The sequence below is a fragment of the Myotis nattereri genome, assembly GCF_964212035.1.
Source record: "Myotis nattereri genome assembly, chromosome: 7".
NCBI lineage: Eukaryota > Metazoa > Chordata > Mammalia > Chiroptera > Vespertilionidae > Myotis > Myotis nattereri.
The window spans coordinates 53654045-53679263 of NC_138082.1; the positions used below are offsets into that span (position 1 = coordinate 53654045).

Consider the following 25219-nt stretch of genomic DNA (forward strand, 5'->3'; position numbering starts at 1 on the left):
TTAAATGAGGAAGGCACCCAATGCTCACCTTCTGCTGGAGATTCAGGGTACTGCAGCTGAGGTTACATAGACATGGGTTGTCTCAGAACCACCTCCCACAGTGAGAAACACATTTTAAAGACCATTGCTTAGCCTCTTTGAATGTCAGTTTCTGAATATGAAAGAAGTGCAAAAACACCTGCTGATTACTTATATATTATGGCATTATATCTATGCCTGGCACCTTGCTTTCCCTTTTTTCTACCTCCTAGCCACAACTATTTAGCTTCCTCTCCTAGTTTGATGACACCATAGATTGTTCAGATTTTCACTTGAGCCTTGTGTGTCCACAGGTGCTAGATACACTTCAAAAATAAGCATTTCTTGCCTGACAGGCGTGGCTCAGTGGTTGAGTGTCGACCTATGAACCTGGAGGTCACTGGTTCAATTCCCAGTCAGGGCATATGCCCGGGTTGCGGGCTCAATTCCCAGTGTGCCCGCAGCCTATCAATGATTCTCTCTCATCATTGATGTTTCCATCTCTCTCTCCCTCTCCCTTCCTGTCTGAAATAAATAAACTCAATAAAAATATTTTTTTAAAAAATAAGCATTTCTTTTTGTTCCAAAATTAATATGTGAGTGAGAATCTTTTTTGGATCTTTAATCATTCTTAGTAAATTGAGCAATAGCATCTTCTGATACATTTTACTTATAATTCTGTCCACGGCCTTTACTGGGTGGATAAAGAGCAGAACACAGAACTAGGCTCTGGAGAGTTACAAAGGAGAGATAAACACTATTCCTGCCTTCAAGGAGCTTATAAACAAATGGAAGAAGCAAGTTACATGGCAGACATCTATGACTACACCCGCATCTGATGACAAGACTATGTAGATACAAAGCTGAGTCCATGGTAAAAATGGATGTAATGAAGAGAATTAAAGGATGGGTGGGAGCAGGTGGCCTCTAGGCCCAGATGAACCAGCCACTGGCTGAATTTTGTACTACACTGAGATTTCTTCAACAGTCTCAGGATTACTGTGATATCATGCTTTTCTTTTCTATTTTTAAAATATATTTTTATTGATTTCAGAGAGAGAGAAGAGAGAGAGAGAGAGAGAGAGAGAGAGAGAGAGAGAGAGAGAGAGAGAAGTATCAATGATGAGAGAGAGAATCACTGATTGGCTGCCTCCTGCTCACACCCCCCCCCCACCCCGCCCACTGGGGATCAAGCCCACAACCTGGGCATGTGCCCTTGACTGGAATCAAACCTGGGACTCTTCAGTCCATAGGCCAACGCACTATCCACTGAGCCAAACCAGCCAGGGCAATATCATGTTTTTCAAAACATTTATTTCCAAGTAGAACTCAAACACATTATCTAAAGGAATGCTCTACATAAAAGGATTTATAATATAGCTATTATATCTGGAGTGACTTACTAAGTACCCAGGGAGTACACTTCAGTCTATTTGGATGCAGTCTTACTAGAAGTTTATAGACCACTCACAGAGTTTGGTTTGAGCCTTGGAGAACCATCCTGGGAGCAGCATCCCTAAGGAAGTGATTCCACTTTTCTCCCACAATGCTCTCTACTCTGTGGCCAAACAAATCTTCCAAATATTCATGTATCACCATTACTAAAAACTCAAATATTCTAATACAGAAGTTAACACCACTTATAATGTTTTCAACTGTGTTTCTACCTTTTCTCACGGTCTCCACTCCCCTCCTAACACTCCACCATATCGGGCTGCTTGTTGGCTAGTTATCACACATACTTTAATTATTTTTTTTATTTCAATATGGACATGTATTTGAGAATCTTTGCAGTTATTGGAGTAGGTTTCCTTTCCCATATCCATCCTAATTCATATGCTACCTCTTATCTAACATTTTCTTCAAACTCTGCCCTACTCCAAGTAGTTCCACCCTTGAATTATTCACTGCTTTAATCATACTACCAATTTATTGTATATCACATTATGTTATAGCTATATGTCTAAAGAAATAGGTCAATGCAGGGGAAAAAAGACAAGACACTTGAATCACAATTTAAAATGTGCAAGAAAATTAGTTAGGATAAATATTTATTTCCACATAACATTTCTTAGTTGTGAAAAACACAATATCCTAGTCACATTTACACTTTACTTAAACTTTGCAATAAATTACATTCAAGATATTCACTAATTTTGACCAGGAATCTGAAATTAGGAAGAAATATATAACACTACATTTTTCTTATATTTTATATGATTTCAAAATAGTAGGATTAACATAAGGATATCATTAAAATTCACACAAGAACAAAATGACTATAAAAATACTCAGAAATACAGAATTTCATTGGATATGACTGCTTATTCAAATAGGTGACCATGTGAAGGTTTTAATTCACTACGATCATTTTTAACAGAATAGTTATTCATATATGAAAACACTAGTAGGCTGCTTATGGGACTGACTGCTAGTCTAAATCATAAAGCAATGGGAATGTTTATAATGTAGTATCTGTATTACAAAATATACAAAGGCAACACATTGAGAATGGAAAGTTTCTGTATTTTTTTCCTTGGCATTTATAAACACAGACTTTGTTCACTGCATATTCTTCTTATATTTTTTAGGCTTATGTTCCATAAAAGAATTGGCTCCTTAAAAGATTCTGAGGGGAATTTTTCAGAAGGCATCAAAATGTTGAACCTAATGAAGGCTTTGTTACTAGTGATTTTTTTACCCTTTAGAAGCTTAATCACAAGACCTTTCCCCCCCTCACTTTTCATGTGCACTTATACACAGAATATGCAATGAATAGATTGGAAAAGCAACAGGGCTCTGAATGATTATCAAATTGGACACTGAAGATCACTGATCATTCTTGGGAAACAAGAGAACTACATGATTTGGTTTTTGTTAACTTCACAATTCATCAAAAACAAAAAAAATACTGTATTCTTAGTAATGCTCAAAAATTCTCAACTTTTCTTCCGTTTATATAAGCTTAGTAAACATGATTTCATATGAACTGAAACATCTACAAAGCTTTTCAAACAGAATCTGAAAATTTCATTTAAAAGATTATTTTTCTACAACATGCATTTAATTAAAAAGTGGAAAAGAGCTTTGTAGAAAAACAGAGACCTGCCAGTCTAGCATGAGAACGTGATTCAGAAGCAGCTTTAAGCAGTACATGACCTTTAGCGGCAGAGAACTGTACAGAAGTGGAATTTCATGTACAATGACTCACCATTGGTATTCCACGAGTTTGTATATAATAGATTTATTTGGAAAATATTCATTGTCAACGGGAGAGAAATTTAACAGCATATTTCCCATAAAGGTTCTTTTGAAAATCTCACAAAACTTACAAAGTTTTTCTAAAGCATTTCGTACAAGCCTAGTATTTGATCATGTAATCACAACTTGAATTTTAAGCAAATACTACTTGACTCTTTGCATTAGTGTCTGATTCTTTTAAACAAGTTGTGAATAGGTTTCTACATATTTTTTTCAAATTTAAGTTTTAGCTACATATAAATTCTTAACTATTAAATGTATCATATTAAATCAAGGAAGTGCATAAATTCAGTTGTTAAAAAATGCTTTCCAACTAAATTTTTAATCTGGTTATTGTGAAATAAGTCACTAATACAAAATAAGAAGTAAGACTACCTTTCAAAATTCTTCTCAATGAAATTACCAGGTATCCTCAGGTCACTACAGTAGGAAAATACAAACTAGGTAAATATGACTTATCTCTTTAAGAAAGCGATTGCTCTCATAAAACTGGCAATGAGAATCCAGTGTTTACAAATGCCTAACACACCGCAAGGAATGCAGAGGTTCTTCAGTAGCTATTGTATATGCTCACAAGTGTGTCTCACTGCTCAGAAGTTTAAACACAAAAAGAAACAAGTATTGCACTACTTACAGTATGAAGGTGGATTTGGGATGAGAGACAGAATTTACAATACATGATCAAAGCAGTTTTATTAATAATTGTGGCACTCTTCTCATAGATTTGTAAAAAATAAATTGAAGATCAAGTCATAGACAAGTCTCCCTGTCAACACCTTTCTGTGAGTCAGCTTTCTTCTCTTTTCGGCTTTCACTGCTACAGGGGGGAAAAGGAGAAATTTATTACTGCAATTCAGCATGGCTACTGTGAGATCTGCTTGCTCAGACACAAAACCCATCGGCCCCGAAGCGCCACAAGGGCCCTTAGGCATTGCGCTCTCATGCTGGGAGCACACACAGATAGATAGCAACAATTAAAATCCTCTGTACTCAGTGAGATAGAAACCAAGAACTGCAAGAAAGGGGGAAATTCAAAACACAGACAGCAAAGACCAGACATTTTAAAAACAGTTTCAAAAGCATGCAGGATTAATACCGTGGTTTTCATTTGGGAAAATGAATCACCGATGATCACTGAAAATGCCAGTTATGGCCATCTTAAGATAGCACTGACACTGTAAATGACACAAACGAGATGTCCCAGAAGGTATTTCTGGGCTCTGCTGCAAGTGGCCCGTCCTCTGTGCATGGACTGGATCCTGCATCTCAGTGAGAACCCTGTCCTGGTCAGTAGGTCTGGAAGGAGGTGGCCATCCCGCACACTGCCCTCCGGACATCCATGCCATCTCAACAGACAGACCCTGTCCATCCCAGAAACAATGTTCCACCTCACTCAGTCCAGAATAAATTAATTCCCAAGTGGCTTCTATTTTAGCTATTCCGTAGTTAATTTCATTAATGGGCAAGCTGGTAATGTGACTCTCCCATTTTGTCTTCTTTTTCCCCAATATTTTTCTGATGTACATTTTTCCTACTCTCCGACTGACAGTTTTTGTGGAAACTTCCAACAAGGTGCTCACATGCTCGAAGCTCACACTGAGAGCATACGCTTCCCAAAGGGCAGGTGCTCCTCCCCACTACTTCCCTCCATGTCTGAGCCGCTCTGTGACCCTCCCTGCTGCTGGCAGGGAGGGCAGCCCACAGCTGGCCGGCCTCTGAGGCCTGAGTGGAAAAACCCAGACATTGTTACTGTTCATGTTAGCCCTTAATACAAATTTATAAAATAGTTGCTGGTTTTAATCCTTGGTTTTAATAGCTCTTTTCCAAGGATTAAAGTGACAGTTAAACCCCTTTATTCTGTGGGGTCTCCTGTGCAGCTTTTACCATGGTCAGTAGCTTAGCTATGTTCTAAGAGTGTGTTTTTTAAATTGTTTTTCCTCCATTTCAAGCTAGAAACAGCCTTTCTCAGTTGCCACCACCACCCGGCACCATCAGGTAAGAAGTGCCGGAGCTTCTGCCATCGGTGGCACGCTGCCAGTGCTGAGAGCTGGTGTGAGCGAGTGTCTATGGCACCCGGGTTTATGCCTGCCACACTTCTCAGCACATGCTACTTGCAGGTCAGAGCAAAGCAACTCTTCTCACTTTTCTTTTCTCCTTCCATGAGAAGAGATGACAGTGTGCGCATGATGTGTTGAGAGCCTTAACTCTGTATTTTTAACTCCTCTATCTAAATGACTCACTTTCCTCCACTTTAAGTTCCTTTCATATGACAAGTGTCTGCTACCCTACTTTCCAAATAAACTTTTCCTGGGGCTCTACCTGACTCCCAGTCTCTTCAGCCAAACAAAGCCAATGAGAAGGGGCAGCTGGGGCAGGGAAGAAAGCCCTGGGCTTGGAACAGAAAATTACATCCTGTTCCTGGGAGCTGAGCATGAGCTGTATGACCTTGGCCAGTTGTTTAACTTTTCTGGAACCTGTTTCCTCATCTGTGAATTGGTTTGACCTGGATGACAAAGTTCTCCTGTAGCTTGAATGCCAGGATTCTGAGGCAGGTATTCCCAACTCCAGTGAACGCCTGTCTTTTGAAAGATGGAAGGACAGATCCTATCTGCAGGAGATTTCGGGGACAGAGATACACTGCCCTCCATCTGTGCACAGTTTCTAAGTGCACAGAGCCCTGCTCCATGTGCTTCTGATAAATGAGCAAAAGCCTCGTGCACTCTTAGTCACCAAGAGTGGAAAAAAGAGACTCAGGATGTCAACGTGGTTCCAGACACGCTTCCTCCTGATGTGCTACTTTGATCATACTGGTTGTTCGGTTACAAAACAACCAATTATGATTCAGGATTTTAAAACTCTAAATCAGTGGTTTTTGTATTAGATTTCAGCATGCTATGAAGCAGAAGTTTTATAATCACCTCAAAATATCTATAAAAAATAGAAAATTAAATTGTCTTACTGTATGGCTATTACTCTGTTCCTGGTTACAGTGATTTTCTCATTGCCAACCAATTATAAACTTTCATTGTAATAGAGTGTATATATTTATTAACTATATTACATATATGTCATATCTATTATGTACTATTATAATAAAAATACATTGCATGTCTATTACATGCCATATATATAACACATATTACATGTTTAATGTAATATACAGATATAGATCATATTGTATAGTACTCTGAAAAGACCAATGGCTAGAAAATGAATGAGACAGTGTCCCTTCCCTTGAGGAGTTACAATTTAAAATAAAAGAAAGTAAAATTTCAAGAGAGAAAACAACTTGACCCACTACATCCACGCTGCTAAGCAATCTTGAAACTGTTATTTTTCAATGACACCAAAACAGAAAGTAAACAACATTTACCAACAGTCATGACAGGACCTAGGAAATCAGAGCAAGAAAGAAGAAGGTGGTGGGGGTGGGGACATGACACACAGGGCAGCAGGGAGGGTGGTCGCAGAGCCTAGCCCAGGGGTGGGCAAACTTTTTGACTCAAGGGCCACAATGGTTTCTTAAACTGGACTGGAGGGCCGGAACAAAAGCATGGATGGAGTGTTTGTGTGAACTAATATAAATTCAAAGTAAACATCATTACATAAAAGGGTACGGTCTTTTTTTTTTTTTTTTTTTTTTAGTTTTATTCATTTCAAATGGGTCGGATCCGGCCCGCGGGCCATAGTTTGCCCACGGCTGGCCTAGCCTCTGCCACCAGGGCAAACCTGCTTTTCCCAGGTACCTTTCCAAGGAACATCCAGCTTGGTGTCGGTTTATAAAGCATGGCAGCTGCTCAGCTATTCTATGCAATGAAACCTGTTTCCACAATCCACTCAATGAGCTAAAGGGAGCTTGTCCCATGTGTGAATAGCACCACTGAACTAGGTCAAGTTAGACATCCCACAGGGGTGGTAGAATTCCAGTTAGCTCCTAGGAACTTCTTCCAGAGGACCTTTCAGTTACACTGAATAAAATTTCTTGTCAATAAAAAGTGAATGAAATAATGGAGAAAACATAACTGCTATTCCAAATTCCACTAACAAAGGGTATCTAGGCTCCTCTGTTAGGCAAGGATAACCAGGGATGGGGGATGGAGGAGCCAGTTTAGGTCTCAAGAGATAGAGACCCTGGTAATCTGGTCTTTTTAAAAAATATATATATATTTATAGATTTGATGGAGGAAGGAAGAGGGGGAGATAGAAACATCAATGATGAGAGAGAATCATTGGTCAGCTGCCTCCTGCACTGCATGGCCCCCAGTGGGGATCAAGCCTGCAACCCAGGTATATGCCCTTGATCAGAATCGAACCCTTGACCCTTCAGTCCACAGATTGATGCTCTATCCACTGAGCGAAACGGGCTAGGGCTGGTAATCTGGTCTTTAGGCCTTGTTTTTGCCAATGGATAAGCTAGTAGGCACAAAATTTTCATAGTTTCTAGTCATCATACTTTAATGCTCCAACAGATACAAAGAGAAAGCAGTGGTTTGGGGAGGATATTGCTGTTATTAGTATTGGTGGTTTTAGGATTTCTGGAAGCCACACTCTTTCTCAGTTTCCATTGTTATGAAGATGAAAGACATTAACCACTAACTGAGAGATATTTAATCACATGGAATTATACAGATTTTATTACATCTAAAGGTTAAAAAAAACAAACAAACAAACAAGAAAACTGGGTAAACTTTCATTCTACAATAGATTCTCATGCTAGTTGGAATATATATTCAAAGAATAAAGAACAAGTGGATATATCAAAATATAAATTATGGTCTATTTAAAACTGGACCTGCTTAAGACAGACACATTACATTGGTCACTAGAGTTAATCTCGTGTCTGAAATAATCTACATACATATTTTTAAAACAACTAGGCTTTTCTAGTGAAAAACATTACTTGACTTTACTACTTACTTTAAGGAGTACCTAAACTATCATAAAAACGTTTGCTTGGCCCTGACCAGGTAGCTCAGTTGGTTGGAGCATCCTCTGTACACCAAAAGGTTGCGGGTTCCATTCCCGGTCAGGGCACATACCTAGGTTTCAGGTTTGATCCGTGGTAGGGGCACATACAGGAGGCAACTAATCTCTGTTTCTTCTTACATCGATGTTTCTCTCTCTTTCCCTTCCTCTCTCTAAAATTGGGTGAGGATTAAAATCACACACACACACACACACACACACACAACAACAACAACAACAACTTTTGCTTGAACCAAAGAAAAGCAGACAGAGTTTGCACTAATGGATTCATATACTACAGGAAGAAAAGCCATCTATAAGTTCAAGTGTCTCAAATTCTCCACATATTCCCATATCTGGCATTTATTTTGAACCCATAAACTTTGAGTTCAATTTTTTTTATAAATCAGAGAAATGCCATATTTTTAATATTAGAGTCCACAGGCACATATTTTAAGGGTCTGAGAAATTACCCCTCTCATAACTCTGATTTTCTTTCAAGACTTCTAGCAAAACTGTGTTGCTGTGAGAATGGCTCTATCAGACTATAGCAGGGGTCTTTGGGAAAGGATGATTAAGCACGTTTTAGAATAAAACATGACCTCTGCTTGAGCCAAGCAAAGAAATACATGGAGACTTTAAAGTCCAGTTAAAAGACAGGAAGCATCAAGCAGATGCTTTGAGAGAGTCTATTGAGTAATTTATATTAACCTCTTTTGGAATAAGCATTGGGTAGTTGACTGAGGAGAGGGGGTGAGGTGGGGAGGGAGAGAGAGAGAGAGAGAGAGAGAGAGAGAGAGAGAGAGAGAGAGAGAGAGAGAGATCCCAGCTTTCTGGGGTGAACTCTTACACATTTGTTTTTCTTGTTTATGCTGTTGAGAGCAGAGATGACACTGAAGCAGCATGCCATTTTGGGGTGACAAAAACCAGCAACAAGAGGTACTCCCTAAGTCTAATGTAGCCTCTTCTTCTAGCCCATGTTTCCAAATATTTCTCACGAAGCCAGATAAAGCTTGCAGGTTCGGAAGCATGGTGGTGCATAAATGGAAGAGCCCAGCTTTGCAATCACTTAATGCAAGGGGTACATTTCTTTTTCCAATATAGAAATGGAAACATTACTAAATACAGTTCTGTGATATTTGTTGATTTATATATGAAGCATTTGTATAAATCATGTGGGGGAGACGTTTACTCAAGTTTCAAACCCTTTTAAAGAGCTGAGTCGTCATAGGAATGCCATATGCAGTCTGATACTGGATCTAAGCCCACGACTCTGCATGCCTTTTGCCTCCCCAAAACTCACACAGAGAACATAGGCTGACCAGCTTTCTAGAAGACACCATTTAACATAAGGAAATACAATTAAGGAGTAAGTTTGAGGGAGAGGGTCTTACCTTTGGGGAATCAGCTTCTAGAGTGATTAGGAAGGGGAGCTTATGACAAAAACGTAATATAAAAATTAAGTAGAAATAGTTAATTTAAGGTCATAAAAATAAAGGAACTTAATAATTAAACATGGTCCCAAATCCCTCAATCACTCTTTAATAAGAAGATATATTATTATAACAGAGATTTTTATTTAGATCAGCATCTAAGTAGGCTGATGGTTTGAATATCTTATTTGTAAATTCTGGAAAATTTAGTTGGAAATCCTATGATGACTCTTGTTATTTAAGGACACACTCTTCCCCCAGCATGCATTCAAAACTATCATCCACAACTACAGGAGTTGTTTGTAATGCTTTCATGGATAAGTAAGAGTGAACAGAACTTTCTGGAGCTGAAAGTTTGGGGGTAAGGAGGTTAGAGAACATTTTCAAGGGGTTGAGTAGGAGACTGGAAATATGCTAAATACAAAATCACCATTTTATGTTTCATATGAGTTTTTGAAAGGACATGGGGGAGTGCAAAATGTGGTCAGACATCAACAGGGTTCCTGGGAAGTGGGTGATAAGGGAAAACAACTAAATCTTACTGCAAAAGACTAGGCCAAAATGAATGTCCAAAGATGTCATGCATTGGGACCCATTTATAGCACCATTACTCCCCACTGTCATAGTTTTGGAGTGAACTTTTAATTTGAAAGGGAGATAAAAACAATACCAACTAATACGATAATTACAATTTCTACCCACTTTTCAAAATAATTTTCTGAAATACTTTACATCTAAATTTGATGAAAAACTATTATACTTTTGCTATTGGATTCATGTCAATAGCTGGGATCAGTATAAATTAATATTATATTAGAATTCAAACCTTTTAGAAGGAAAGCTTGACTCCTTTTCTTTTGAGTTATCGGCAGTAATCAGAAGGTTTCTCCACAAGGCAGTCTTTGACATTTCATCAGAAATATTGATCACAGATGGATCATCTCTAGATAGTAGTTTACCCAAAATGAAATAATAAACAATAAATAAGCAATTGAAGATATTTAGTGATAGAAACAAATATAGGACAATAGTATGCCTGTATGTGTGTGTGTGTGTATATGTGTGTATATATATACATATATATATACATATATATATTTCTTTTGATAATTAAAAATTAAAAAGTATTGAATAGTTTTCTCAATTAAAACATTTATGAAAAATAAAAATCTAGACAATATATTCTAGTTACATAGAAACTGGTTTTGGCTACAGTTTTCCAAATTTATTTCAAATTATAGAGATCAGGTGCTGCATGTTCACTGCCTAGACTCTTCCCCTAATATTTGTAGCACAGCAGACCCACTTCACTCTCTGCTTAGACTCTACAGTTACTCCCACTCACTCAGAGCAAAAGGCAAGTAGATGGACTATTAGGCTCTGTTCCCACCTTCACCTTCCTGCTTCATCTCCTGCTCTCACTCCCCTGCTCCTTCCTCTCCAACCATATGCAATGGCTTCCTGACTGTTCTGAATCACCATAAGGCTTGTTGCTGCCTCACAACCTTGTACCTGCTCTTCCCTCTGCCTGCAATGTTCCTTCACATGGTACAAACCTTTCCCTCCTTTGTTCAAATGCCACCTACTCAGACAGGCCTTTGCTGACTATTCTATTTAAAATTTCTATTTTTATCCCCTCAAAGCACCCTCATTCCTCTTTTTTTCACTTTTTTGTTTTTATTGTACTTTTCATTATCTGAAATAGTATCTATACTAATAAAAGGGTAATATGCTAATTAGACCGGGTCAAGCAGACATCTTCCAGATGTCTGTCTTCCTTCCAGACAAAGCCACGGTGGCAGGGGCCAAGGCAGAGGTAGTTAGGGGTGATCAGGTTGGCATGGGGGCAGTTAGGGGAGACCAGGCCAGCAGGGGGCAGTTAGGGGGCAACCAGGCCAGCAGGGGGGCAATTAGGGGGTGATCAGGCAGGCAGGCAGAGTGGTTAGGGGTGATCAGGCAGGCTGGCAGAAGAGCAGTTAGGGGGCAACCAGGCTGGCAGGGGACCAGTTAGGGAGTGAGCAGGCTGGCAGGGGACCAGGTAGGGGGTGATCAGGCCAGCAAGCAGAGGCAGTTTGGGGCAATCAGGTAGGCAGGTAGAGTGGTTAGGGGCCAATAGGCAGCCAGGCAGGCAAGCAATTAGGAGCCAGCAGTCTCAGATTGCAAGAGGGCTGTTTGACTGCCAGTTTAGGGTAGCAGGATTGGGCCTAAACTGGCAGGTGGACATCCCCTGAGGGGTCCAGGATTGGAGAGGGTGCAGGCCAGGCTGAGGGACCCCCACCCAGTGCACGAATTTTGTGCACCAGGCCTCGAGTAGTATTATATTTGTTGGTATGTTTATTTTCTGTCTCCCCCTACCTCTAGTCTACTTGAATATAAGCTTTATGGAGAATTCTTGACCATTGCCCCACTGCTGTTCCCCCAGACAGAGCCTGGCACTTCATACTTATTCAACAAATATCTAATCTAATAAAAGAGAAACATGGTAATTGGCGTACGACCGCTACCCTTCCCATTGGCTAATCAGGGAGATATGCAAATTAACTGTCAGCCAAGATGGCAGCCTGCAGCCAGGCAGCTTGAAACTAACATGAGGCTTGCTTGCTTCAGTGACGGAGGAAACCAACGTTCCCCGCCTGCCTTGCAGGCCTCTGAGCCTGCAGTTTGAAACATTTTAACAAATATAGAAGCTTAAAAAAAACCCCAGAAACCAGCTTTCAGCGAGCTGGGATCTCAGAGCTGGAGTCAGAGCTGGAGTTATACATGGTTTCGATTACCTACTTTCAGCAGCGGAGGCCTAAGAGCTGGAGCCTCAGGGCTAAAGCTGGCCCAGAATTAAAAAGAAAAAAAAAGAAAAAAAGGAGCGGTAGGGAGCTTCCGTCACCTGCCAGCCTGAAAACAGCCCTCAGCCCCTCACCCAGACTGGCCAGGCACCCCAGTGGGGACCCTCACCCTGAAGGGTGTGTGACCAGCTGCAAACAGCCCTCAGCCCCTCACCCAGGCTGGCCAGGCACCCCAGTGGGGACCCCCACCCTGAATGGTGTGTGACCAGCTGCAAACAGCCATTATCCCCTCACCCAGGCTGGCCAGGCACCCCAGTGGGGACCCCCACCCTGATCCAGGACACCCTTCAGGGCAAACCAGCCAGCCCCACCCATGCACCAGGCCTCTATCCTATATAGTAAAAGGGTAATGCCTCCCAGCACCGGGATCAGCATGACAGGGGGCAGCGCCCAAACCCCCTGATCGCCCTGTGGCTCTGTGTGTGACAGGGGGTAAGGCCACAACCTCCCTATCCGCCCTGCTCTGTTCGTGACAGGGGAAGGCGCCCCAACCTCCTGATCGGCCTTGCTCTGTGTGTGACAGGGTGCAGCGCCCTAACCCCCTGATCGGCCTTGCTCTGTGTGTGACAGGGTAGAGCCATAACCTCCCCATTGGCCCTGCCCTGAGTGTGAGAGTGGTGGCCTCCCAACCCCCTGATCCGCTCTGCTCTGTGTGTGACAGGGGGCGGTGCCCCAACTCCCCTATCGGCCTTACTCTCTGAGTGACAGGGGGGAGCTCCTCAACCCCCTGATGGGCCCTGCTCTGTGTGTGACAGGGGGCAGCGCCCCAACCCCCGGATTGGCCCTGCTCTGTGCGTGACAGGGGGTGGCACCACAACCTCCCCATCGACCCTGCCTTGAGTGTGACAGGGAGTGGTGCCCCAATCCCCCAATCAGCCCTACCCTGAGCGTGACTGGGGGTGGCATTGCAACCTCCCAATCCGCCCTGCTCTGTGCATCACAGGGGGCGGCGTCCCAACTCCCCAATCAGCCCTGCTCTGAGCCCGACCAGGGGCTGCACCTAGGGATTGGGCCCCTGCCCTCTGCCACCCGGGAGCAGGCCTAAGCCATCAGGTCGTTATCTCCCGAGGGGTCCCAGACTGCGAGAGGGCACAGGCCAGGCTGAGGGACTCCCTCCCCCTCCCCCTGAATGCACAAATTTTTGTGCACTGGGCCTCTAGTCCTATATAATAAAAGCCTAATACTATAAGTGTCTGGTCATCCGTTCAACCAATACTAATGATATGCTAAGGCTGCTCAACCGCTCACTATGACGTGACCACCAGGGGGCAGACGCTCTGACTGGTAGGTTATCTTGCTGCTGGTGTCCAGCCAATCGGGACTGAGCAAGATGGGCTGGACATGCCCTGGAGCCCTCCTGCAGTCCCTCTCTGGCTGGCCAAACTCCTGTGTCCCTTCCCAGCCCTGATTGTGCACCAGTGGGGTCCCTGGGCCTGGCTTGCACCCTCTCACAATCCGGGACCCTTTGGGGGATGTCAGAGAGCTGTTTTTGACCTGATTTCTCAGGCCAGGCCGAGGGACCCCACTGGTGCATGAATTTGTGCACCAGGCCTCTAATCCAGTGATAGAGAACCTTTTGAGCTCGGCGTGTCAGCATTTTGAAAAACCCTAACTTAACTCTGGTGCCGTGTCACATATAGAAATTTTTTAATATTTGCAACCATAGTAAAACAAAGACTTATATATTTGATATTTATTTTATGTATTTAAATGCCATTTAACAAAGAAAAATCAACCAAAAAAATGAGTTCGCGTGTCACCTCTGACACGCGTGTCATAGGTTCGCCATCACTGCTCTAGTCTGTTAAATAAATGAAGGCATCCTGTGTGTTTGGCTGGGTTCTTTCCCAGTGGCTTGGGGAGCTTGTAATATCAGCACTTATGCCAGGCTGGGTGTTTTTTTTGTTTGCATTTTTAAATGGCACTAATTATAGGTGACATCCATAATGTTCCAAAACATTCCCACGGCTAGAAACACAAGCAAAATGCAGCAGAGACAAATCATAGACCAAGTCAAGGAAAGTTTCATTGATTGAGAAAATAGCACTCTTCTCACTACATGTAAAAAAGATTCTCTGCTGTGAAAAAGAAAGGAAAGAAAGAAAGAGAGGAGAGAGAGAGAGAGAGGAGAGAGAGAGAGAGAGAGAGAGAGAGAGAGAGAGAGAAGAAGAAAAGAAGAAGAAGAAGAAGGAGGAGGAGGAGGAGGAGGAGGAGGAAGGAAGGAAGGAAGGAAGGAAGGAAGGAAGGAAGGAAGGAAGGAAGGAAGGAAGGAAGGAAGGGAGGAAAGAAAGAGAGAGAAATAAAATCCTAGCCTGACCTCACATGGCTCTCATTGCTAGTTTTCACAAGAGGGCAACAAATACAATTTTTAAGAGAAACACTAAGGGTCTAGAGCAGTGATGGCGAACCTTTCGAGCTCGGTGTGTCAGCATTTTGAAAAACCCTAACTAAACTCTGGTGCCGTGTCACATATAGAAATTTTTTGATATTTGCAACCATAGTAAAACAAATATTTATATTTTTGTTATTTATTTTATATATTTAAATGCTATTTAACAAAAAAAAAAATCAACCAAAAAAAATTAGTCACGTGTCACCTCTGACACGCGTGTCATAGGTTCGCCATCACTGGCCTAGAGCAACACCTTGGGTCTCATAGGCCCCTTTCCTTGCCTAATCTAGACATGTATTCATTAATTCCTCCAATTCACCTAGCCTTTGGGAACTCAAAGCATAAAATCAAGTAATTCCCTAAAGAGTGTCATGTGGAGTACAAGCCTTTTAAGATATGTGACAGTTTTGTGAGCAAATAAGTTTGGAAAATGCTGGATTAAACCGTTGAACTTTTTTTTTAATGCAATACTATTTAGATTTCTGAATATGCCAATGTGCTTTGTTAATTTACAAACTGGAATACGGTATGGGACATTTTCCAAACTTATTTAACCACATAATCCTTTTGAAAGTGGTATCATCTGAAACTAGGTTTCTATAGAATACACTTGAGAATATGCTGACTCAACTAAATAATCAACAGGACTTTAAAACCTAAATATTGTTTTTAAAAAGATAAAGCACTTTCTATGCTCGTGCCTGTGCTTAAGTGGTACAAAATTATATATGTTTTAAATCTAGGAAATATGATTTTACAGTAAGACCCTGAAGATCTAGAAGACTCTTTTTTTAACACTATGACAAATTTCCTCCTCAGAGAAAAGTCTCTTCTGCTTTTTTACGGCATTGCCTTATATTATTCCTAAGTACTTTGAGACCATATATAGAATTTTTTAGCCAGATACTTTCAAAATTTTTATTATAATTTATAGGAGTTTGCTTTCTTTTGCTATATCTTTGTGCATAAAGACAATTAGCATATTTTAGAGAGTTACATAAATATTTCCTAAAATGACTGGTAGAATTTCCTTTAATTTAGGAAATAGATTACCTGTTTGGAAGTGCCTTTAGGGATAATCTCACAGAGTTCAAACATTTAGCTGTGATCAATTTAGTGAATACCTAGCTCATTTATCTCAGAATTGAATCTTGACTTGTCTTCAGATGCTACTTTCAGAGGATACGAAAGAGAGCTTTCATATCAATTATAAAATATGAGAAGAAAAGACTTCAAACAGTAGTTCCCTGCCCCCCTTCATCTTAAGCTACTTGGCCACAGTCACATAGCTATTAGCGACAAAACTTACTACTGGGACAGAGTAATCTAATTCCTAGCTTCAGTTCTTTCTACTCTAATGCAACTTCAGCAAACCTCTATAGGAATCCATGTAGTACAGAATTTTTAAGTAGAGTATATAATGAAATGTGCCATTTCTCCAATTGTCTGTTTTCACCTTCTATCTTACCTGTAATGCCCTTCCAATGGGAGTTGTACTGTACCCTCATCTTCCATAGCTAGCATACTTTGTTCTTCCTGGAAAGATAAATGTAAAATATATAAAGTGAACCTGATGAGTCTCCCTTTTACATTGAAGAAGAAACACAGATTAATGTTTCACTATCTCATTAACCCCAGGACCTTCCACTCTGTTTGCACTCATTAATGCTAGCACAGGTCCTTTCAATGAAGAAAGCATCGGCTACCAAGAACACAAGTAATTAATGAGAGTCTCATATCACAAAGTAATTTCAATGCTAACAACAGTCTCTTTCATGTTAACTTCCAAGCAGATTTTTTTAAAAATCAATCTGCCCTAACTGTTTTGCTCTGTGGTTAGAGTGTTGGCCTGAGGATTGAAGGGTTATGGGTTCAATTCTGGTAAAGGGCATGTACCACAGTTGCAGGCTCAGGGAGTGTGCAGGAGGTAACCTATCAATGTGTCTCTCTCACATTGATGTTTCTCTCTCTATCTCTTCCCCTCCCTCCTACATTCTCTAAAAATCAATGGGGGGAAAAAAAATCCTCCATTGAGTATTAACAAACAAACAAAACAACCTAAATTTTACAAGGACAAAAGTATGAGTAATATAGGGTGTCCCAAAAATTCACACAAGATTTGCAATTGAATTGAATTGCAAATCTTGCGTGAATTTTGGGACACCCTATATAATCATTTTCATTGTTGTAAAGTTGAAATTATATTCCCAGAATGCTCTATTAGAAGGGAATGAGGGGTGTATTTAAAGCAGTGGTTCTCAAACTTTAGCTTACATTAGAGTAATGGAAAGGCCTTGTTACAAATACACATTGCTGGGCCCCACTTTCAGATTCAATAGGTCTGAAGTAGGGCCCCAAAATTTACATCTCTAATGAGTTTCCTGGGGACACTGATTATGCTGTTCCGAGGACCACACTTTGAGAACCATTATTAGGAGGTACTGGAGAGACTTGGAGAAGGATAGTAAAAGACACCTTCTTGTACGGACCAAACACAGATGTGTTTTCCACTTAGCGAGGCATCTTAGGCTTTTGCTTTATGCTTCAGGTTTCTTCTTATAATGACAACATCCCACCCTTCCCAAAGGGTGGAACTGCTTTATATAGTTATTTCTTCAGATATAACATTTTAAAACTATATATCTGGGATAAAGATAATCTTGTTACCATACAGAAATATCCTGCTTTAGTTTTCAATAATGTTATCATCAACTTCTTTCCATACAGCAAAAAAGAAATTTAGTTATCTGTAGATTATAGTTCCAGTTTAATGCATTTGTTTTCAAAGGGTCAATTAGCAATGCTCAAGTTCAGAGAACTATTTGGGGCCATTAAAAAATCTTAGAATTATTGTCTTAAAGTCCAAAAATGGAATTTTAAGTTGTATAAAGATGAAGAGCTAGGCAGCTCCCTGACCAAATGGGAACTGAAAAGAGAAAATGGGAATAACCTGGAGGCTCATTGCCTTTCCTCTTTCAGTAGCTTAGCAGTAGCTTGGCTGATTTAAATTGGCTTCCAGAGAGATATGACCTTTGGTGGATGTCATTATACTTGGCATGCAAAGCTGTTCTTGCAAGTTCTGTATTGCTGAACTTGGCCCTCAACTTGCATGTTGCCTAGTCTGAAGACCACTAGCCATATTTCTTGTTACTTAAAGACTTAAAGAAACAGTGTTTGCTAGAGTCTCTTCAACTAACCCATGAAAATTAATATAATATAATAAATATAATATAATATAATTAATATAATATAATATATAATATAATATAATATAATATAATATAATATAATATAATATAATAAATATAATGTAATATAATATAGGCATGTCTCATTTTTTTAAACATCTTTTTAAAAAATGTATTTTATTGATTTTTTTACAGCGAGGAAGAGAGAGGGAGAGTTAGAAACATCAATCAGCTGCCTCCCACACACCCCTTACTGAGGATATGCCCGCAACCAAGGTACATGCCCTTGACTGGAATTGAACCCGGACCCTTCAGTCCCCAGGCTGATGCTCTATCCACTGAGCCAAAGCGGTCAGGGCTAGGCATGTCTCATTTTAACTCTTATAGTACTTGCTTCCACATCCAACCTGCAGACCAAGGCAGGCTCCTCTGCTGGGACCTTGGCCATGTTGTGTACAGAATATCTATGCCCAGGCTTAGGCTGTGGAATAATGGAGAGGCCAGGGGAGTGCCTGAGTTCTGCTGTCTCTCTGCTTATCAGTGCCCCGCCCCCCAAGCCCTATGCTACATTTCTACTCTGTGATACCAATGGTATGTGTCTGTTACTCCTTTGCATTGCAGAAATCAACCCTATTCTCTTTTTCTGTTGTTCTTTAAGATTTTCTTTAAGAACCATCATATGTTCTTTATTACTTGTGTATTATGCCTAGTCCCCTTGGCATTTGGCAGTGCTATTAGAGTTAATTTATGGTAAATAGATAGTACCATTTGTTTTAAATTACACATTTAAGCATCTGAGCAGAGCAAATCTGTAGTCTAGGTTGAGGCATGTCTTGCAAATAGGTTAGTCACTATACATGGAACATAATATACATGTCATGTTAATTTATGTGCACACCCTTGAGGCCAAGAACAGAGCATATGTACCCTTTCAGATAGATGTGGTTATTTCCTTTTCTACAGAAAAGGTTACCTAAATGAATAGGGATGAACATAAAGAGGAAACATTCAGTGATCCCAAACGCTATTTAAGTAAAACCAAGATACAAGCAAAATGCAATTATTTCCAAAATGCAATTATTATCCACAGAAAGGTAAGCTTGGTACATAGTATGTTTCTTGACCAACTCAGAATAAAATCTCAAAAAGCCAGGTAGAAAGGATTAGTACAGGGGTCCTCAAACTTTTTAAACAGGGGGTCAGTTCACTGTCCCTCAGACCGTTGGAGGGCCAGACTATAGTTTAAAAAAAACTATGAGCAAATTCCTATGCACACTGCACATATCTTATTTTGAAGTAAAAAAAAAACAAAACGGGAACAAATACAATATTTGTATTTGCATGTGGCCCGCAGGCCGTAGTTTGAGGACCCCTGTATTAATAAATGAGTAAAGTTCAAAAAAGCTAAGAGAAGAACAGTGCCATCAATGTTTAGGTGACCTGGCAGCAGAAAACCAAGACTCAAGATTCAATCTAAAGGAAAAAAAAAAAAAATGGACCAAAGCTTTGGGAACAATTTTGTTTTTTCCTCAGATGATTTTCCACTTTTCTCTCAAATTGCTTTCAATAATTATTTTGCACTCTGTGGCTTGTTAGCATGTGTGGGCTTTATACTAGTCATAATTCTATCCAAACAAAAACTCGTCACCTCTAAAGATAGCATTCCAAGCCATGCTTATCTGAAGAGAACGTGGCAGAGCAGCCGCTGCCTTTCGTGCCAGAAGGAGGCTGGGTGGGCCCCAGTGCTCTGGATGGAGGGCCGGCTGCATCCCAGGCAGCATTGAGGAAGCCAAAAATTGAGACTTTCTGGGGAGGAGCAGTCAAATCAGGCACTAGCCGTCACGACAATTGCGGCCTAGTTTATCTCAATCATACAGTAAAAGAAAGTGAGAGCATAAAGCCGAGTATCCACCACTTTTTAAGTCAGAAGTACCTTAAAATGAGTTCTATTCAGCACTTCATTCACACAGGGTCCATCAAAAATATGCTGACTCCTACCTACAACATGGTGAAGATCTTAAAGGATGATGATCAAAGTTCTACCCAAGAACATTTGAAGGGTTTTGCCAATTTGACTAGAGGAATATTCATACTATGATTTGAATACTATATCTTAATTAAGATAGTCCAAAGCCTTCTTCAGATACCAGATAAGTCAGTGGTTCTCAAGCTTGGCTGCACATTACAATCACCTGGGAATTTTTTTAAAATCCTGATTTCTGGGCCTCATCCTCCGGAAATTCTGTTTCTTTGTTACTAATGTTGTGGCCCCACCCCATAACAAAGAAACAGAATTTCTGGAGGATGAGGCCCAGAAATCAGGATTTTAAAAAGATTCCCAGGTGATTCTAATGTGCAGCCAAGGTTGAGAACCACTGAGATAAGTGAAGGACAGTTAATGCTATATCCAGTGAAAGGCAGGAAAATTGAGGCTTAAAAAAATCCATTCAAAAGCACCCAAACATTTACTGAGCATGTATTATGAGATATGTATAATTTAGCAGCTATTCATAAATCCATTTAACAAATATATATTAAGTATCATCTACATGACAGGTAGTCTCCTAGGTACTAGGGATACAGCAATAAAAAGGAAGATAAAAACCCTACTCTCAGAGGTTGAGAAGCATCACCTTAAAAACTACAGGAACAGAGAAAGTGGTATCTGACCCCATCTTATTTGATCAGTTTGGTCATAGAAAGGAAGAATCTCTAGTTAGTAAAAAGGAAAAAAACTCTAAGTAGGCCAAGGATAAAAGTTGTCTATAAATAAGATGTATTTGCATGACAATAAACAATGAGCCTGGCTGGAGCCAAAGGTCTGTGCTGAGTATTAGTGGAAAATAAAATTGGAGTTAAATTATGGGGTGTTTTGATAAATAGGATGCTATATATAAAATTATATCATGAATCTGAATTATATTTTGTGATAGCATAAAAAATACCATGTTACCTAACACATGCTCTACCTTAGTGAAATAGGTAGCATCTGTTACTATATCCATATCTCGGCTAAAGTCTGTATTTATGTAGGAGCCCTCAATTGGCCCGCAGTGCAAACAACAGCAAAGAGCCAATGTTCACAAAATTCTTAGAGTATTACTAGTAGATAGAGAAATACTCAGCAATTTTAGAATTCATAGATTTTTAAGAAATAGAGGGGTCTTCAAGTTTAACCCCTTCATTTTATCCAAGAGAAAAACAAGGAAAGTCAAAGAACATAAGAGTCTACCATTTCCTTCCTAAATTAGTGATAGAATAGATAATGCTGCAAAAATTCCACATATATTACATATAATGTATTATATACACACATATATACAATACTTTTAATGCCATAAACTATTATAGCCCTAAGAGGTATTTTTTAATACTCCCAATAGATAGAAGAGTCAACACATACACTACTCACTTTACTGATGAAAGCCAAAAAGAAGTAAAGGGGCGGAGAAGTAGTCCACACAGAACTCATATGGATAGGTGGAGGCAACATATGTCTTTCGTCAGAATGTTTGATTGTGTCTAAATGACTTATCTAAATTATTATAAAATACAAAAATTCTGATAGAGTAACCTTGGATTTAGAAGAGTATATTCTGGAGATACAGTCTCTGTGATTTTTAGGAAGTCTTATCTCATATTTTAGCATGAATCAGAAATACCTGGAGGTCTTGTTAACACAGAGTACTGGCCCTATCCCCAGAGTTTTGAATAGAAGATCTGAGTAGTGTCCAATAATTTGTCTTTCTAACAAGTTGCAGGTGTCGGCTGATACAGCAGAGATCCTGGGACTACACTTAGAAAACCCTCTGCTTGAGGGAAAATCTGCTGGCCTCAGTCTAAGATTCAATTAGAAATAACATTTGTCTGTGTAATAATTAAGACATGCTTCCCAAATCCACAACCAATTCTGATCTTTCTTAGCAGTATAGACATGCTCTGTGATAGGTTTAATTGCTCTTGTTTTTAGATTGCTTTTATAACTTCTTGGCCTTGTTCATGGTCATGCTTCATATAGATCACAAGTCTCACTAGCCCCCTTTTTGCCTTTTTCTATAGCGTATATGTTAGAGCGAACCTACTATAAACCAAGAGGTGTCACTACCATGATCACTGCCCAGAGTTGAATTTCCAGGGTTTATTGAACACTAACTGCCTTCTCCCCCCACTCAGGAGCAAACATGCTGCTAGGGCTTTCTGCTTTTAACAGCAGCCCTTTTGTCAAATGGGTACCATGTCCTAGAGAATATTTAAGCAGCAAGGAAGGCTTGTTGGTACTCTGAGCACATTTGGACATCCAGAATTTGATTCTGCTGTCTTTCCTTTACACAGAGCAATGTGCAAAATGTCAGGGTTCCAATATTCATTTCTATCCTGATTATAATCCTTTCTTTCTAAAAACTGAAGCATATGCATATGCATATGCATGAAGTACATGAAAATTTGGAACAGAAGCTCTGCGACCTTGGACTGGCCTGTGTAGCTATTTATTCTGCTTAACTCATTATTGAATTTTAAGGTCAGACTAATGTTTTCTCAATGCCATAAGACCAGAAGTGGGCTACTGATAGGAAAACCCTGGTGTATAAAGGTATAAGCTTGTAACTACTATCAAAAGGACAATAGGTGAGAATACTCTAAATTCGAGTCTCAGGGAGTTGAGACATTTCTGCTCTTTATCACCTTCCCAGATCAAATCAAAGTGACTCAATTAGTTTGAGTAATTGCAGAAATGCAACCTTTCTAGAGATCTTGTCCATTTACCACCTCAGTGCACCACCTCCTGGGTAAGGGGGCCTGGGAGGACTGCCACAGGAAGGAGTCACATCCTTCAGGAGAGTCCCCAGCCTCACGAGTGAAATCCCAGGAGCCAGGTGACCAAGTGAAAATAACCAGAATTTCCTTTCTGGTGTATTGCTTCTTACATCTTCTGATTTCCAAGTTAGAAAGTGAACATCTTTAAATTTCCTTTTCTTCCTCCAGTTGTCAGATGGAGAATTATCTTTTTTTTTTTTTTGCACTGGTCATACCTATATTTTAATGTTTGATAATGGATTGTTTTTTCACTGTATTATTGGTGCTCTTGTTTCTTCCCATGTACTGAAGATCCCATGAAAGTATCATCATATTAATCTATCTGAAATTTTAAGTGTCGGTAAACCTGCCTGATTTAATGTATTGCAACTTTTTTCACATATGCATATCTGAAGGATACCCCTGTAAAATTGCCTCAATAAATCTCTAATGGATTTTGTATCCTTTTGGAAAACATGAGTTCTGTGAAATCTAGCAATATTTAATTACTTCTAAAATCATTATCATCATAATCAGAAAATAGTAAACACCCATTAGAGTACAGTGGGTCTATAATGGGAAAAAAGTTAGAAGTTCATTAAATAGTGTCTCTGCCTATCTGAGATTAATAAATTCCAAAATGGACACCTGGTACATATGCATATAAGTCCCATATATATGTGGCCATGGGAGTGGCTCTGTGCAATGGAAATGGCAGATTCTAATACATTTATGATTATGATCATATTTGTTCTCTCCTACTTGACAGACATATAAAGGAGAAATTTTTTAAAAAAATTAATGATAAAAAAGTAAAGATAATATGTTATATAGAAATATCAGTTTTCATTTTACAAAGTTCTGGAAGGGCAAAAAATGTCCCATAGTATGGGTATGGCCTAAGGAGAATGCTGTGGAAGGGATGACTAGAAGGCTGGGACTGTTGCCACCCTTTTCTTACAGAAGTAATAAAGAGAATTGACATGAAGTCAAAGCAAAAAAAAAAAAAAAAAAAGTAAAATTACACTAGCTACTGCTTCAGTATACTTAATAATGTTTTCATTATCAGAAAGACTGAGTGGAAGCTTATAGGTTTTGAATTCAAAATTACATTCTTTGGAATTTAAAGCTTCTTAGAAATTGCTTTCAATCTGAATAATTTTAATTACACCAAGTGTGGATAATTTAAGTCTTCAGAATTTCTTTATTCTGATGCCCATCTTATGTACATTTAATTTATACCAAATTTATGTCATACGTTTTGAAATAGTATCTGATGATGAGAGTAAGCCTTTACCTAAAGCCCAAAAATTAAATAGAGACTATCAAAATATCTTAGTTAAAATATTATTTTTAAAAATATCTCATACCTAAATAAGAATATATCAAACAGAAAAGTAAAGTAATGATACCTTTATAATATGAATTTTAAATAATATAATAGCTTAAATTTTGTATTATTATTATTACTAGAAGTATGAGTCTCAGTATGCTTTCTACAATATTTGAGAAAACTGAAATATTCATACAGTGTTACAATACATCGTCATGATCAGTTCCTAAATGTGGGAATCCACTGTCAATGATGGGACGCCATGGAATAGTGAAGAAATACCAGACAGTCACTAATTATGTAGCTATATTTGTAGAAACATCTGTGCAGAAATCTCATTAGACTTTGTGACCTATCAAGCTTCACCTAATGACTGAATAAAATCTAAGACCACTGAAAGGTTTTCAAACAGATTTCCCAAAGGCAAGAGGAATATATCCATGTTTTGAAAAAATATACTGTAGGTAAGAAAATGAATACACTTACTAACCACCTTGTAGAAGAAGGAAAAGTGGAAAGAATGCACAATTGTCATCAAATGTTTTCTTTCTTTTTTAAAAAAAATATATATATATTTTATTGATTTTTTACAGAGAGGAAGGGAGAGGGATAGAGATTTAGAAACATCGATGGGAGAGAAACATCAATCAGCTGCCTCCTGCACACCTCCCACTGGGGATGTGCCTGCAACCAAGGTACATGCCCTTGACTGGAATCGAACCTGGGACCTTTCAGTCCACAGGCTGACGCTCTATCCACTGAGCCAAACCAGTTAGGGCTCAAATATTTTCTTTCATCTTCATTTCTATTCACATGGAAATTTTGCTCCTATCTTTTATAATTTATGGGTTCAATCATTCTGCTAAATTATGTAAGGGTCACTTTTTTAACTTATACTCCCAGACTTACACCTGAATTTTAAATACTCCATAATACTTAAATTGTTTTAACATATGAAACAGGATAGGATAAATGAGTAGTCTATAAAAGCAATT

At 39.4% G+C, this 25219-nt stretch overlaps 1 protein-coding gene across 1 annotated transcript in view; it reads right to left on the minus strand.

Moving 5' to 3' along the window:
* Positions 1 to 2052: 2052 nt before the first annotated feature.
* Positions 2053 to 25219, minus strand: part of SLC4A10 (solute carrier family 4 member 10) — a 239894-nt gene continuing 216727 nt past the window's right edge. The window contains exons 24-27 of the mRNA XM_081095919.1: positions 16378 to 16445; positions 10504 to 10620; positions 9639 to 9677; positions 2053 to 4096 (exon numbers count right to left, since the gene is read on the minus strand). Of these exons, the coding sequence (XP_080952045.1) occupies positions 9665 to 9677; positions 10504 to 10620; positions 16378 to 16445 (198 nt within the window). The 3' untranslated portion in view covers positions 2053 to 4096; positions 9639 to 9664. The remainder of the gene's footprint in view (positions 4097 to 9638; positions 9678 to 10503; positions 10621 to 16377; positions 16446 to 25219) is intronic.